The sequence below is a fragment of the Netta rufina genome, assembly GCF_964035555.1.
Source record: "Netta rufina genome assembly, chromosome: 2".
In the NCBI taxonomy this organism is placed as follows: Eukaryota; Metazoa; Chordata; class Aves; order Anseriformes; family Anatidae; genus Netta; species Netta rufina.
In genome coordinates, this window is record NC_140124.1 from 6,154,199 (window position 1) to 6,167,804 (window position 13,606).

Consider the following 13,606-nt stretch of genomic DNA (forward strand, 5'->3'; position numbering starts at 1 on the left):
GAGCACTCCAGAGCAGTAACCAACCTGCTGCTGGTAAGGGCAGCCCTCTGCTAATTCCTTTGCAGACGCATTCATCTCCGTGCCATGGACCAGCTCCAGAGCTGCCCTCAGGAGTCCATGGTCCTCACCTGAACACAAGGGTTCTGGTTCAAGGAAGCAGGCAGTAGAGGTGGAGATTTCGTGCAGAGCACCTTAGTCTCTCTAGCCTCCTAAATTAAAGACCTTTACCTTTTTGCCCTTCATTCCTTTGATGCAGTTCCTGGATCTGTAGATGCACTCATGCAGTTAGGCAGCTGTGAGGCAGAAAATGCAATGCCCAAGCAAAAGGGTAAACAGGTATGAGAAAAGATTAAGGGGATAATAAACCTCTGCTCAGAAATGATACATGGTAGAGGGAACACCAACCTCATTACAAGCTGTTTCACCCAAGGGTATTTCAGAGAGGCAGCAGAAGCTCCAGATATTTCACCTGTTTTTGCAAATTCCCCTTTCCCTATAGTTTTTTTCTCTCAGTATGCATTGGTGTACAGACCTAGCTTTGTTCCTTTTCAAAAGAAATGGGGCCAGCTGAGGACCATGGGCCTGGCCTTTAAAGACACTGAGCTGCTACCTGGCCTGGGAGGATCTGAAGATCTGCTCTGTAGGCATTACTTGCAGCAACAGGCATGAGAAGCTAGCCTGGGTGGAAAAGAGGAAAAAAGAAGCACCTGAAGTAATCCAAGCTCTCTTTCTTCTATCTTTTTTCTTTTTTTTTCTCTTTTCCAAGCACAATTAGAGAGAGACAGGTGTTCCTGGGGCACATAAAAAGCTATTTGAAAGCACTGGGGGCCTGCATTAGCTGAAACTGCTTATTTAAATAAGTGGCCAGAGCTTTCAGCTCAGCTGCTGTGCTCCCTTTTGGATAGCCTTTTTTTTTTTTTTTTCCTCTTCTCCTTCTTCTTTCTTCTTCTCCCTCTTGTTTCATCCCCTCTCATTTAAGCAGGTAGATTAATTTTATGAAATCCCTGGCAAGTGCTGTGGTCCTAACCAGGATGGGGGTCTGTGCTCCTCTCCCAGAGAGCACCTTACAGGGCATGTAATTATTGGGGGTTCTTCTTGTTGTTACAGGTTTTAGGCTTTAAATTGCCAGCCAAGGAGTATTTTTACTGCTGCCCAGACAGAACAACTTGTTCCTTGGTCTCTGCTATTAATTCATCTGGGTGGTGATGTGACTCAACGCGAAAATGCAGTCTATGGCTGGGCAGTATTGTGCTGCTTAAATCCCCTTTCCAGCTTGGTGCAGTGGATGTTCACTGGTTATCCATAAGGATGTGCTTTTAGGCTGGTGAGAAGGAGCACCAAAAAGAAAGGACCAGGTCCTACTGCAGCTCAAACCCACCTCATTGCTATAGGAAACTGTCAGGTTCAGGTGAAATGCTGCTCCCAAAGATTGTGCCCCCTGGCACCAGCAAGATTGCCTGGATAGTGTGTGCACGCTTCTAATGTGCTATTAAGGTCTACATGTATGGGAAGTAACCTCACAACTGTTATAAATGCAACAGCTCATTGGGAAAAAGAGTCTGTCTCTTTGACTAAAGACCCTTTCCCCTGTGTGTTCTGGAAGGAGGCTGCAATATGGCACTTTCTACTCTGCGATTTTTTTTTCTGCAACCTTAAAATTCTCTTTTGACAGCTTTACTGGGGTTTGCATCAGTTACAATTCTGAAGTCGCTGTCAGATACTGAAGACATACATAGCTATTCTATAACTTTACATCTGTGTTTGTAATTTCAATAGTCCAAGAAATGCTGCATATATGTTAACTCATGAATTATGTCAGCACCAGTGTGCTCCCTGTAGAGTGCATCAAGGAGCTTGAAACATCTGATAGCTAAAAGAAGCACACCATAAAGCCAGCTCGTGGGAAAAAGCTGATGCATTTTCAGAAGAGCTCACTGCTGTCCCCACCACTTTGCTTCTCCCAGATGGACACAAGGCACACCCTGGCCAGTTTGTGGGGACAACACTGAGCACAGTGGGAGCCTAAAAGTGCGACACCTGGCTGCAAACAGATGGGTCTTATTTCTCATCTCAAGAATGACAATATTTCTTTAAAATGGTAAACCTAAAAGAATGACCATCACTTTCAAGATGTCCTGATTCCTGGACAAAAAAAATTTTGGTCAAATATAATCTAGTGGTGCATTGTACCAAACTGACTAAGAAATTCAGACATTATTCTTATTAGAAACATGTTGGCTATAACTCTGAAGAGTTACCAGTGAGGCTAGTCTCTTGAGATCTCTCTAGAGATCATTGCTTGTATTCTAGTGGCCTAAATTCATTGATTCTTCTCGATTTTGCTCTGGAAACACCTGTGAATGTCATACAATGGGTACTCCAGGCCCATGCTGCTAAGCCACAGAGATGACAGCAGGTTTGCTTTCAAAACACCATGCATGGGCCTGGTAATCCCCATGGCTGTCATTTCTGGTGTTCAGTGCAGTCACAAGATTTAAAAGCTCTCATTTTTTTCTTGAGCATAACACTGAAAATGGCAAAAAAGAAAGATGTGGTGTTCATTCATTTCTCCCTTTACTCAGCTCCAGGAGGCTGCCGCGCAAACTCCTTCAAAGTCTGTCATTCTCTCCAGCAAAGGAGATCTATCTAAACAAATTGCATATAGAAATATAGGTATATAGATGTGTTTATACATATATAGTTAAAATGATATATGTGAAAAGAAAGTGAGAAACAGAGCTGAAAAATTTCACTACATGCCAGGATAGAAGAGAGCTCAAACACCACCTTCTGCAATGGCAAGAAGAAACCAAGGTGTGTGGTTGGCATCAACCCTGGCTTTGCCTGGAGGCTGGGATTTGCTGGGAAACTCAACTGTGCCATTGAGCTGGGTGGTAAACACTGCCTCTTTCAGGGTGGAATGACCTTTAGGAGTTTGCTTAGAGCACTGAGGTTGAGTTATTTTGGGGCTGTGCTGAGATGACCTGAGGAAAACAAAAAGAAGAGCTGCCATGGGATTGAAGTCCCAGCCCAAGGAACTGATGGGACCCATGCCATTAATGTCTGAAGAGGCAGGATCCCATACAGTGATTTGGGAGGGCCACTCCCCTGCCTTACACACCCTCATTGCTGGCCAGGCTGTGCACAGGGGCTCACGGTGGATGGGTAGCAAATTCCAGTGAAAGCATCATCTTTGGGACTTCAGAGGAACCAAATAAACAGCAAATAAAGGGATATGGGACAGCCTAGAGCTGAAGCGGAGGGTGTTATTACTCTATTAAGTTAAGGGAAGGAAGGTTTAGGAAGGAAACTGTGGAAGCTTCTTAGCAAGATCTAGCATGTTTGGGAAAAACCCTCCAGGGAGATATTAGAAGCAGAGCGTATGCAAATAAGAACAATAATAAAGCATCTCAGGTCAGAAGAGGTACATAGGAGGGTGAGACACTCCATAGCTTACCTGTTAACATGTGTGCCGTGCAAGATGAAGGCTCAAGCCCAACAGAAGGTTGTGCATTTTATAGGAAACACTCCTAGGCAATACTATTCCTTAGGATTCCGCTGTGTTCCACAATGTTACCATGCTGACCTGTCTTCAGAGGTAATTTTTCCTGAAAAAAAACTACAAAACCGTTTGCAAACAGATATTGGAAGGGTTAGAAATACATGCATTATTATGAATCTGGAGGTAACGTTGACACTACTAGTGTTTTCTGGGTGCCTGCAGCATTCTAATACTGAGCAGAGGACAAATGCAGAAACTTAGAGTAGCCCTGGGCTGCATAGCCCTGTAGCAGGGAAAAAAAAAAAAAGTTACAGAAACTGCTGACTTCACCTTTTGCTATGATTATGTGGGACAGTCAGCACCAATTTTGAAAACTGCTTGATTTTTTTTCCCTAAAAATAGCCTTCTGGGTCACTTTTAATCAAGTCCAAATGGCCAAGCCTCTGTGCTAGTGATTCTCCTATAAATAATATTTGACAGGGATACCTTCAAAACAAACAGACGAGCATTTAAACAAGTTGTCTCAAACTCAGTTCTGACTCCAGCCTTGTAAGTCTTTGCCAAATAGCACACAGCTTCATGGCCTAATCCTCTGAACAGATATCTAATGCTGTGTAAATCTGTGTCAGGAGGGCTATAGCACCTGTGTGTGTTTCAGGGTGACATTTATGGCACTCCAGAGAAAGTGGTAGCCTGCTCAGACCTGAAGGCTGGTCCTGTAGGATTTGAACAGGACTCCTCTTGAGAGAGAGGAGAGCTGCAGGACATAAATCTAGGAGGAAGGAGGAGGCGTGCAGATTCACACACCAAGACAGTTTGAAAACCTTGAAAAGATCTACTTTCAATCACTGGGTAAAGCTAGCAAAGAAGGGGGTTGTTGAGTGCTCTGTACTGATTCATTTTATTTTATATCTGTACATTCATTTTAAAGTGAATGAGCTCGCCTTGTAATGTATGAATGTACAGATCTTGGCTCTGTCACTGATCATAACATTTTTTTCTTACACCTCTAGCCTTTCTGGATAGGCAGCTCCAGGGTTTTGTGGGGTTAAAGCCATTTTCTGCACTCAGCTCTCCACCAAGGACAGAAATATGTGTCACTGAGTTGCCCCCTTAGCATGATATCTCAATCCTGCCAATTATATTACAATTTTAAGAGGCCTTAGTTGAACAGCTCTAGTTTATGAGTGTGTTGTGCGTTTGCTTACTGCTATTAAACATCCTTCAGCCCTTTCTCCTTATTTAGACAATGTTCTCATTAAACTCAATGGGGAGAATAAACAAAAGGAGTAGGCTTTGGGCTGTATATTAATGCAACTTTGGAGTATTGGTTGTAATCAAGGCTGGTTACAAATAGGGAAGACAGAAAATGGGTGCAGCCTCAGTTTGGAAGCATTGGTGTGTTTTAAATGGTTTGTGAAGTCAAAATCAGGTTTTCATATTTATCTGTGAGCGTTGGCTGAGAAGGATTCAGGAGAAGTTAAAGGGTTACTAATGAATATGTGAAAACTGTAGTGTAACTTACTGTAAAATAACTTCTTAGGCATCATCATATCATGGGTTCAGGTCTGCTTCCTGAGACAGGGTAGCAAAGGCATCACTGGTGACTTTTACCTCCCCAGTGTGTTAGAGTCCTATAAAATTAGACCTTGAATCCAGCCTGCCTGTTTTCTGTGGTGTTACAGCACTAAAATGCAAAAATATTATATTAAAACCTTCCTTCTGCATCAACTGCTGGGTCCGTACATGGGAGGTGAGTTTGTGTCGCACCTCGTTAAAGGGTGACATGCTGAAGTGAGACAGTCAGACTCTGTGCTGCTTCATCCTCTGCATTTCTGGGCTGTCTTGTCATGAAAGATATCCAGTGTGTTTCACCCAGCCCAGGCGTGATGTCTCTGAGACCTTCTGCCCTTAAGCTTGCTGTCACACACATGCCACAATAAAGCCATCAATAGGTAAATAACAAATTGAGCAATTTTACAGAAATGCTTAGCTATGCAGACAGCACTTGTACATAAATGGATATGTATTAAGGAGAAAGGCTGCTCCATACAGGATGCTAGTTTGGGATGTAGGGGACCAGGTTCATCATATCCTGCCTCAGCACAAACCTCATGTGGTTCAGAGAAAAATTCACCCCATCCTAAAAGAGACAGGATGATTTCCCACCAGTACTGGCCATCTTCATGAAGGATCCTAGAGTTTTTGGTTACATTAAGCATCATTTTTCCTATAGGGTAGAAGTATCCCAGACTTAGACTTAGCTTCTATCTTTAAAATGGCAATAAAACACATTTCTTCCAGGTGAGGTTTGCACACTCACATTAGTGAACATGAGATACTCAGATACCATGATAGGGTTGAGCAAATAGCTGAAATAAGATGGGAGTAAGGGAACTGTGATGAGCAGTGTGCATAGGTCTCGTTCTTCTAAGAAAATAACTTACTATAACATGTGGGGATTCATTTTGGTTCCTTTCCTAATATGTACAATTTGGCAAGACACTGATGGTGTTGGAAAGCTGTTTCTCAGTAAGGATTCAGGCAGTGAACACTGATTTGAGCACACAAACCCCAGCTCCTCCGTGTGTCTGCTCATCTGACCCACAATCTCAACTACCGTTTGGTTCACCCAGGCTCCAGTCCCCTGCCTGATACCACCCACATTTCTGACCAGCTGGACACTATGAAAGAACATTCTGAGAACTTGAAAAACATTGAAACCCCTCTGTGCTTCCTCCAGATTTGGAAATATTTCAAAGTTTATTTCAAAGAAATAGCATTTGAGAGGAATGAACCTTAATGCTGAGCACCTGATGAGTTTCCTTCTCCTTTAGAGGCTGCACAGGAACCAGAGTAAAGTGAAAAAGTGCAGAATCAAAGTCATGAACAGAATTCTTTTAGAGCCCGTGGTATTAAATCAAATCTATCAGCAATCTAGCAGGCTTGTTTTCTAATCAGTAAGTGTAAGATGGATAATTGAATGGTAAAGCTAAAATCTTTTATCACTGCTGGAAATGGTTAGATCTTACAGGTGCTTTCATCTGGAAAGCCCTAAATTATAGCACTTACATGACTCATCATATCTTTAATAGTGGGAGATGCACACACACCTTGGGAAGCATACCGGAAACTACAGCACGGGTGTCACAGAGTGCTGGTTTTGTAACGGTGATCTCTTTTCTCATCCATTTCATGCAAGCTGATGTTAAGAGGATTTCTGTGTGCTTAGTTAAAAGAAGACTGTCATCTTTGAAAATGTCTTTCTAGAAAGTTTGTGTTAAACTGGAGACAAAGGGTTTGTGGGTTGGTAAGAATTCTGCATATGCATGGATGTAAAAACATCCTTTTTTTGCATATTGGTCTAATTTAATGGCTTCCACTTAAGGTGTTTTTTTTCCACTGTTCACTAACCATCTGTTTCTTTTCAGGACGGAAAGGAAGAAGAGAAGGAAAATGGCAGAAGCGTACTAATAGATTGGATTTTTGCTTTGTGTCTCCATTCAGGTTTCCTTAATAAGCCTCATAGCCAACACGCTTGGATACTCCGAGATGGGCCCCATTAAATCCCTCAGGACCCTCCGAGCTCTGAGACCACTAAGAGCACTGTCACGATTTGAAGGGATGAGGGTAAGAGTATATGAAGCACTGATCAAAGCTGAAAGGCATGACAACAAGCATGTAACAGGGCCCTGTTGCACTTGGTTTTGTCTTCATTTTGTCTGCCAAAGGAAATGACTGATAATGCTGCATCAAAACAACAAAATCAGAAATCCCTCCTTTGTCTTGATTACAATTGTATCGTTACAGCTTTATCCTCTGGTGGATTTCATGATATACTAATCCTGCTGCCTAACTTGTCATATTTCACTTCAAAAAACAGCTTTTTGGCTGAGGAAGCATCTGGCTAACAATTACCTCTCAATTATAAGGCATACCAGGGGAATAACCAAGCTACAAGTTTGCTCCCTGCTTTTGACATGTAAAAAATAAGACTGACTGGGAAAGTTCTTAAGGACTTTTTCACTGATAATTAGAGCAAAAATTAGAAATGCCAAAGTTATGGAAAGCAAATTAATAAATACACAAAGTCTTTCATTTGAACAGATAAGAGTTTTAATGTGTGATATCAGGACTAGCATTAAAACCGTGTATCTTGTGTTTGTTTTTCTGTCTTAGGGATCCATCTCTCTCCCTTTCTCACTCATTTGCTGGCATGGCTGTATCAGCCTAGCATACTTCTCTGTTTGTAAGCCTACCTGCTGCACTAATCAATCACAGTCTAAATGGGTGCTTTGTTTATTTAATTCTTTGTACCATGCATAACTTGCAAAAGATGAGAACTATATTCTGTACGAGCTGAGGGTTACTACTAATTGCTACATGCAGATAGCATAGCAAGATAAAGCCAATCTGTGACAAAATTCCACATAAGACAACACACATTCTCTCTGGAGAGCCCACATCTCACTACTAGGCCAAAGAAGCCTCAGCTTTTATACTGAGGTATATTCAGGGTAAAATTTTGCATAGGCAAAAATTTTGGTCTGAATCATAAGTGACTAGATGTAGTTCATGTAGTACATGCATGCAGTCCTTGCAATTCAATGCTCCAATATTAAGGATCTATGGTTTTGTTCCACAGAACTTGCGATTCTCTAAATCACATAATTTGTGTGGATGAAGATGGGAAAAATCTAACTGCAGACCATTCTCATCTATGTTAGTATTAAAACAAAAAGATTCAAAAGGCTCTATTCGTCTGGGCACTCAGACCTGCATTGTTTGTTCACCACACTCCTTCCAACAAGCACGGGGAATATTGTAAAGGTTTTTCATAAAAGAGAACAAAAGCAAACTTCAGATCCTCAGCTGGTATAAAGTGAGATGTTGCACCTCTGACGTTAATAAAGGTCTCAGTCTTAGGCCATCTGATGACCTCACTCCATCTTTATGAAACATACACGGATTGAACAAAAGTTGGTTTCTGCAAAAACTGCAGTAGTTTAACTACCAGAGTGATTTGGACTCTCATGGACTCTCTCAAATCAATTTAAATCTGGCTTATGAAGGCTTAGCTTCTACTGGTGGATTTGCAAGCTCAAGTGAAACCCCTTTAAGATACTCTAAGCTGACATAAGAATGCTCCCTCGTGACTTTGTGTCAGCTTAATTAAATTGGATTCAAACTTAAAAGCAGTGGGCAGACTAGAGCAAAGCATTGGAAGAGCGAGAAACTGAAATAGGAAAGAACTAATGTGAAAATGCTCACAGCTCTGAGAGGCATTCTGAGAACAGTGATAGGTTGGCTTGGTGGAGATCCTACATGGCGTAGACACATGGTGCTGCATCAGCCCAGCAAGTTTCCTTAAAAATACATCCATAGTTGTCGCTCCCTCCGGTGCCTGACTTAACATCACTTTTCCTCCCTGTACCGTTGCTGCAGCTGAAATGTATTCAGTCTTTCTGAGCTACCAGAGGTAGTGAATTAGCTTGTAAACTATGATAAAGTGTAATTGAGAATACGTGCTATTGGAAAATCAAATCACTTTATTTCTGGTGTGTCTAACCACACTTAACACAACTAGGGACAGTTAGACCTTTTATTATTAGGAGTTCATATGCTCCAGAATGCACAGGAAAATTGCCAGCGCAGTGATGGATTAAATCATGATAATGTGAGAAGCAAACACCGACAGTGAGGAAATGATAATAGTTTGCTCTAGTATAAAGTGTTTTTTTTGAATAACTCAAGGATTTCTGCATGGCAAGAGCAGAAGCAAGAAAGTTCTCACTGCAGTAAAAGACTTAGTTTGCTGTACCGAAATTTTGGAAACAACTGGTTCTGAGGCTAAGGCACAGAGTAGCACTTTGATGGATGGCCTCTGCCCTGTGTGTTGGAAGTAAGTGTGTGTTGGCACCTCTCATCCCATCAGAGAGGTCTGCAGAATAAGGCAGAAGGCCATCCTGCCCCTCTGTCCCCAGAAACAACACTTTAATGAAGACACTCAGTAAAGATACTTTAGGACCAGTCATGTCGTGCCTGTGCCGCCACTGCCCATCAGCCACCACTTTTTTTCCAAACCATGCCCACGGTAAATTAGCTTAGCTCTGCCTGCCCCAGGTCATGCAGTCTCCATGTCTCCCCGTCTCTTGCCCATCAGGGAATTATTTCCAGAGGTTCCACTTCTCCGCAAGGCTCTTCCCAGCAAGGAAGGTTATTGCAGTATTTCAAAAGGATAAATGGGTGGATGATAGACTGTTTAATGTGAAACTGATCCTAGGCAAAGTCATGGTGAGGCTGCTACAAGATACATGCAGGAAAGAAATAGCATAATTAATGCTAGTTAGCATGATTTCATGGGAATAGTTCTTGTGAAACTGATATGGTCCTTTGATTTGATTACAAATTATGCTGATGATGGTAACTGTGCTGATATAATATCCTTAGATTTCAGAGAGGAATCTGATACCATGGGACATTGTGATAAAAAGCATGAGCTTTGTGCCAAGCCAAGTAAACATACTTTAAATTAACTTAAAATGGATGGTGGATCTCAAAATTGTAATTGTAAATAGTGATGACATTGTAAATTCAGTGATGAGTGTCCCAGGGTGAGGGATTCTTCACGGGAAGAGCTGTCCTTAATCTGGACTTTAGCATCTGGAAGGAAATGTAAAATCTTTGCTGACAGGACACAAAGTTATTTGGGTAGTAAAATGATATTACAGATAAGGGAATTATACTGACTGATCTGGATCACAGCAAAAACCAGATCAGTTGTGCAACATGCATTTTAATAAAACTGCACACATCATACATCACAGGAGCAGGAAAGTAGGTCACTCTGGGGACGTTTCTTGGAAAACAGCAGCTAAGAGGGACTTAGGGATTGGGACTGCTGGTCAGCAGGACACAGGCCTTTGGGCAGGTCTGACAAATGAGGTGACTGTTACAGTCCATCAGTATACAAGATAGAGATTTGCACCACTGCAAATTAGGGCATGGGGTGGCTCAGTTTCTAGGCTATTCTTCAAGAAGTCACTGGGAAGGTGGTTCCACCTATAAAAGCACTGATGAAAACCCAGAGGTACGAAACCCTTTCTTAAAAGTACCTGTATATGATGCTGTTTCAAGATGCAGCAGAAATTCAGCCCTTTCCATGGCAAGTTTAGTAGCTAAACTTTCAATGTGAATTTATGATAACAACTTGCCCTCACATATCCAGGTCTTTAAGACCTCTTTCATGTCCCAGTGCAATTCAGGAGCGCTTCCAGGAGGCCAGATGGCATCAAGCTGGTGTAAGAGCAGCAGCAGGGGGAGAAGAATCAAATCCTCTGTTAATAATTCATTTGGAGAGGTGTTGCAGGATTTGCTCCAGTTTCATGTCATGTTTCATTATCTACGAGCTATTGAGCATAATTTGGCAGACGGAAAAAAGCAGGATGCAGGCACGGCCGTGGCTCACCCTGCTGAAACCTGGATGTCTGTGTCCTGTGGCAGGGTTACAGATGGGAGGTGGGTGCAGATGTGACATAAGTGCAGTGGCTTTGTGCTGGCACAGATGAAAATCCAACGAAAATATTGTCACACATAGAAGCAAATTAAAGCTATTTTGACAAGGGCTGAGAGTGTCTTCAAAAAAGCCCTTGATTTTGAGATTATTTCACATTTTTATTATCACAGTAAACGGTCTTAAAACAATGAAATTAGGAATTGAAAAACATCCAAAACTGAAAGAAAAAATTAGGGAGAAAAAATGAAAAGTCATTAGGAATGAGCTTGTACAACAACAACAACAAAAAAAGGTCAAGCAGCTTTTCTCATGTGAAAATTATCTTCATTCATAAATGCACAAAATAGAAATCTGGGTTTGGAAAGATTTACATAATTTTGTATTGTATATTGTAGATGAAGCTGCCGCTATACATGCACATTTTACTCTTCCGGTTTTTCTTCTTCCTCAACACTGAAAAAAAAAATGACAGGGAAACAAATTTTACATTATTGGCTTGTCAGAAAATTGGACAGTAACACAAGAGAAAACAAGAGCTGACATTTCCCATAATCAGATTCACAACCAAATAAAATTTAATTTTTATGGATCAATATCACCTTGTCTCAGTTTCAGAAGCATAGAAGGGGAAGTGCTCAGTGTCTGCCTACCAGATTTTAATCTCTAAAGCATGAGACAGAGATGGAGACAAATCCATGCAGAGGGGCTGGTGTCTTCAGCAGTGTTTTCAGGCAGCTTTGCCTGGACCATGCAATAGCAGGATCTCCAAAAGCTATGAGTATGGAGAAAACTTATAAACTATGGTCAGAGGAAGGGGGAAAACTACATTTTGAGATAGGGTTCTTCTCTCATAAATCTTCTTTAGCGTGATGTCTGGCATGCATAACATCTTAAAACATTAAATAAAGTGCATGCTGACTGGTCGATCCCCTAGTACTATAAAGCTGTGTTCAAAACTGGCAGCTGTACAGCATCGGTAGATGGTCTGACCTTTATCCCTTTCATATGGCTTCAGAATGGTGTGCATTACCTGTGCCATCATGCCCACACCTTAAAAACTCCTTTTGAACTTCATTTTGATGTATGATTTTACACAGATTTTAACAGCACTGCCTGGGTTGGTGTGGTGGAACTTCACAGCATGTCATGGGAAAATGTAAAGGTTTTTTGTTATTGTTGTTATTTGTTTGTTTGTTTTTTGTTGTTAAATTAGAATGGTTTCACTGATTTAATCATGTGTACTGACCATGGAGGGGAACTTGGTTTAGTATAGTATATCTCAATAAGTTAGTATTTAAGTAAACCAAATTAATCACAGCTAGAGTTCACATCTTAAGGAGGCTTGAGTTCAGCAAAAGATTTCAGAAACCTTTTCTGGCCTATTTTGAGATAGTGGTGCACCCCAGTAATTTCCAATTAATTGCATGATTGTTTGAGATTGTCTGACTGAAGTGTATTATCCAGTAGGAGCTGGGAGGTCATGGTGACTTTGCAGATCGCTCCTGAATTAAAAGATTCCTCTGGAAAAAAAAATATATAATAATCTTCCCTCTGGAAAAAACATTAATAATTCTGTTTTGTTTTGTTTTGTTTTGTTTTGTTGTTTTCTCTCCCTTTTCACCTAAGGTGGTGGTCAATGCCCTCGTGGGAGCCATCCCTTCCATCATGAACGTTCTGCTTGTCTGCCTCATCTTCTGGCTCATCTTTAGCATCATGGGAGTGAACCTGTTTGCTGGGAAGTTTGGGAAGTGCATTAATAAGACAGAAGGAGATATGCCTTTGGACTCTAAAATAATTAACAACATGAGTGATTGCATACTCTATAATGTTTCTGGCACATTTTACTGGACAAAAGTTAAAGTTAACTTTGATAATGTTGGTGCTGGGTACCTGGCTCTGCTACAAGTGGTAAGTGTGACCACCTGAGAGTAATCTCTAATGGGCAAGTGTTGCTTATTCCCACTGAAAAGGATCTGAATCATAGGATCGGATTAACCTCTATAGTTTTCTGGTTTGTTTTCTTTTGTTTTGAGCCATACTCATTAGGGGAATGCCTTTCCTCAAGTGAAAATGACTCATATACAGCATATTCATTTGGCCTAGAGATATTTATGGAAGCCTCTGGTTTTATTCTGAGCTTCTGATGCATCACTAATGTAGTCTTCTCGGAGATGATTGAACTATTAAAGTGAATTAAAGACTATTTTTTCAATGTTGTAATCCACAGCAAAGTTCAGATCCAGAAACAAAAAGTCCTGGTGGGACATCATTATTCCCTGCCACAAAAAAAAATAAAATAAAAAAAAATGATGTTACAGTACCTTCAACTGCTCAGCTGTTATTGCATAAAGCTGGAGTTGTGAAGGAATCTTGATTTACAGTCCTTTGCTGTGTTTGATCTATAAAGACAGAAGTGAGACACTTTTATGACCTTTTTTCAGTAGGAAATGTAAAACACAGATAAATGGATTGTATACACAGAGATTGAAGGTGTTGGAAGACACCTAATGGATATGTAACAGGAGACTCCATCCTCTGTCCAGATTCTGCCATTGGCCTGCGGGGTGGTTTTAGGCAAATTCCTTTGT

The 13,606-nt window shown here is 41.1% G+C and overlaps 1 protein-coding gene across 2 annotated transcripts in view; it reads left to right on the forward strand.

The window, feature by feature from the left end:
* LOC311206666 (sodium channel protein type 5 subunit alpha-like) overlaps positions 1 to 13,606 on the forward strand; it is a 206,850-nt gene that overhangs the window by 177,582 nt on the left and 15,662 nt on the right. For both annotated transcript variants that reach the window (XM_084282198.1, XM_084282199.1), the window contains 2 exons: positions 7,010 to 7,132; positions 12,645 to 12,926. In XM_084282198.1, the coding sequence (XP_084138324.1) occupies positions 7,010 to 7,132; positions 12,645 to 12,926 (405 nt within the window). The remainder of the gene's footprint in view (positions 1 to 7,009; positions 7,133 to 12,644; positions 12,927 to 13,606) is intronic.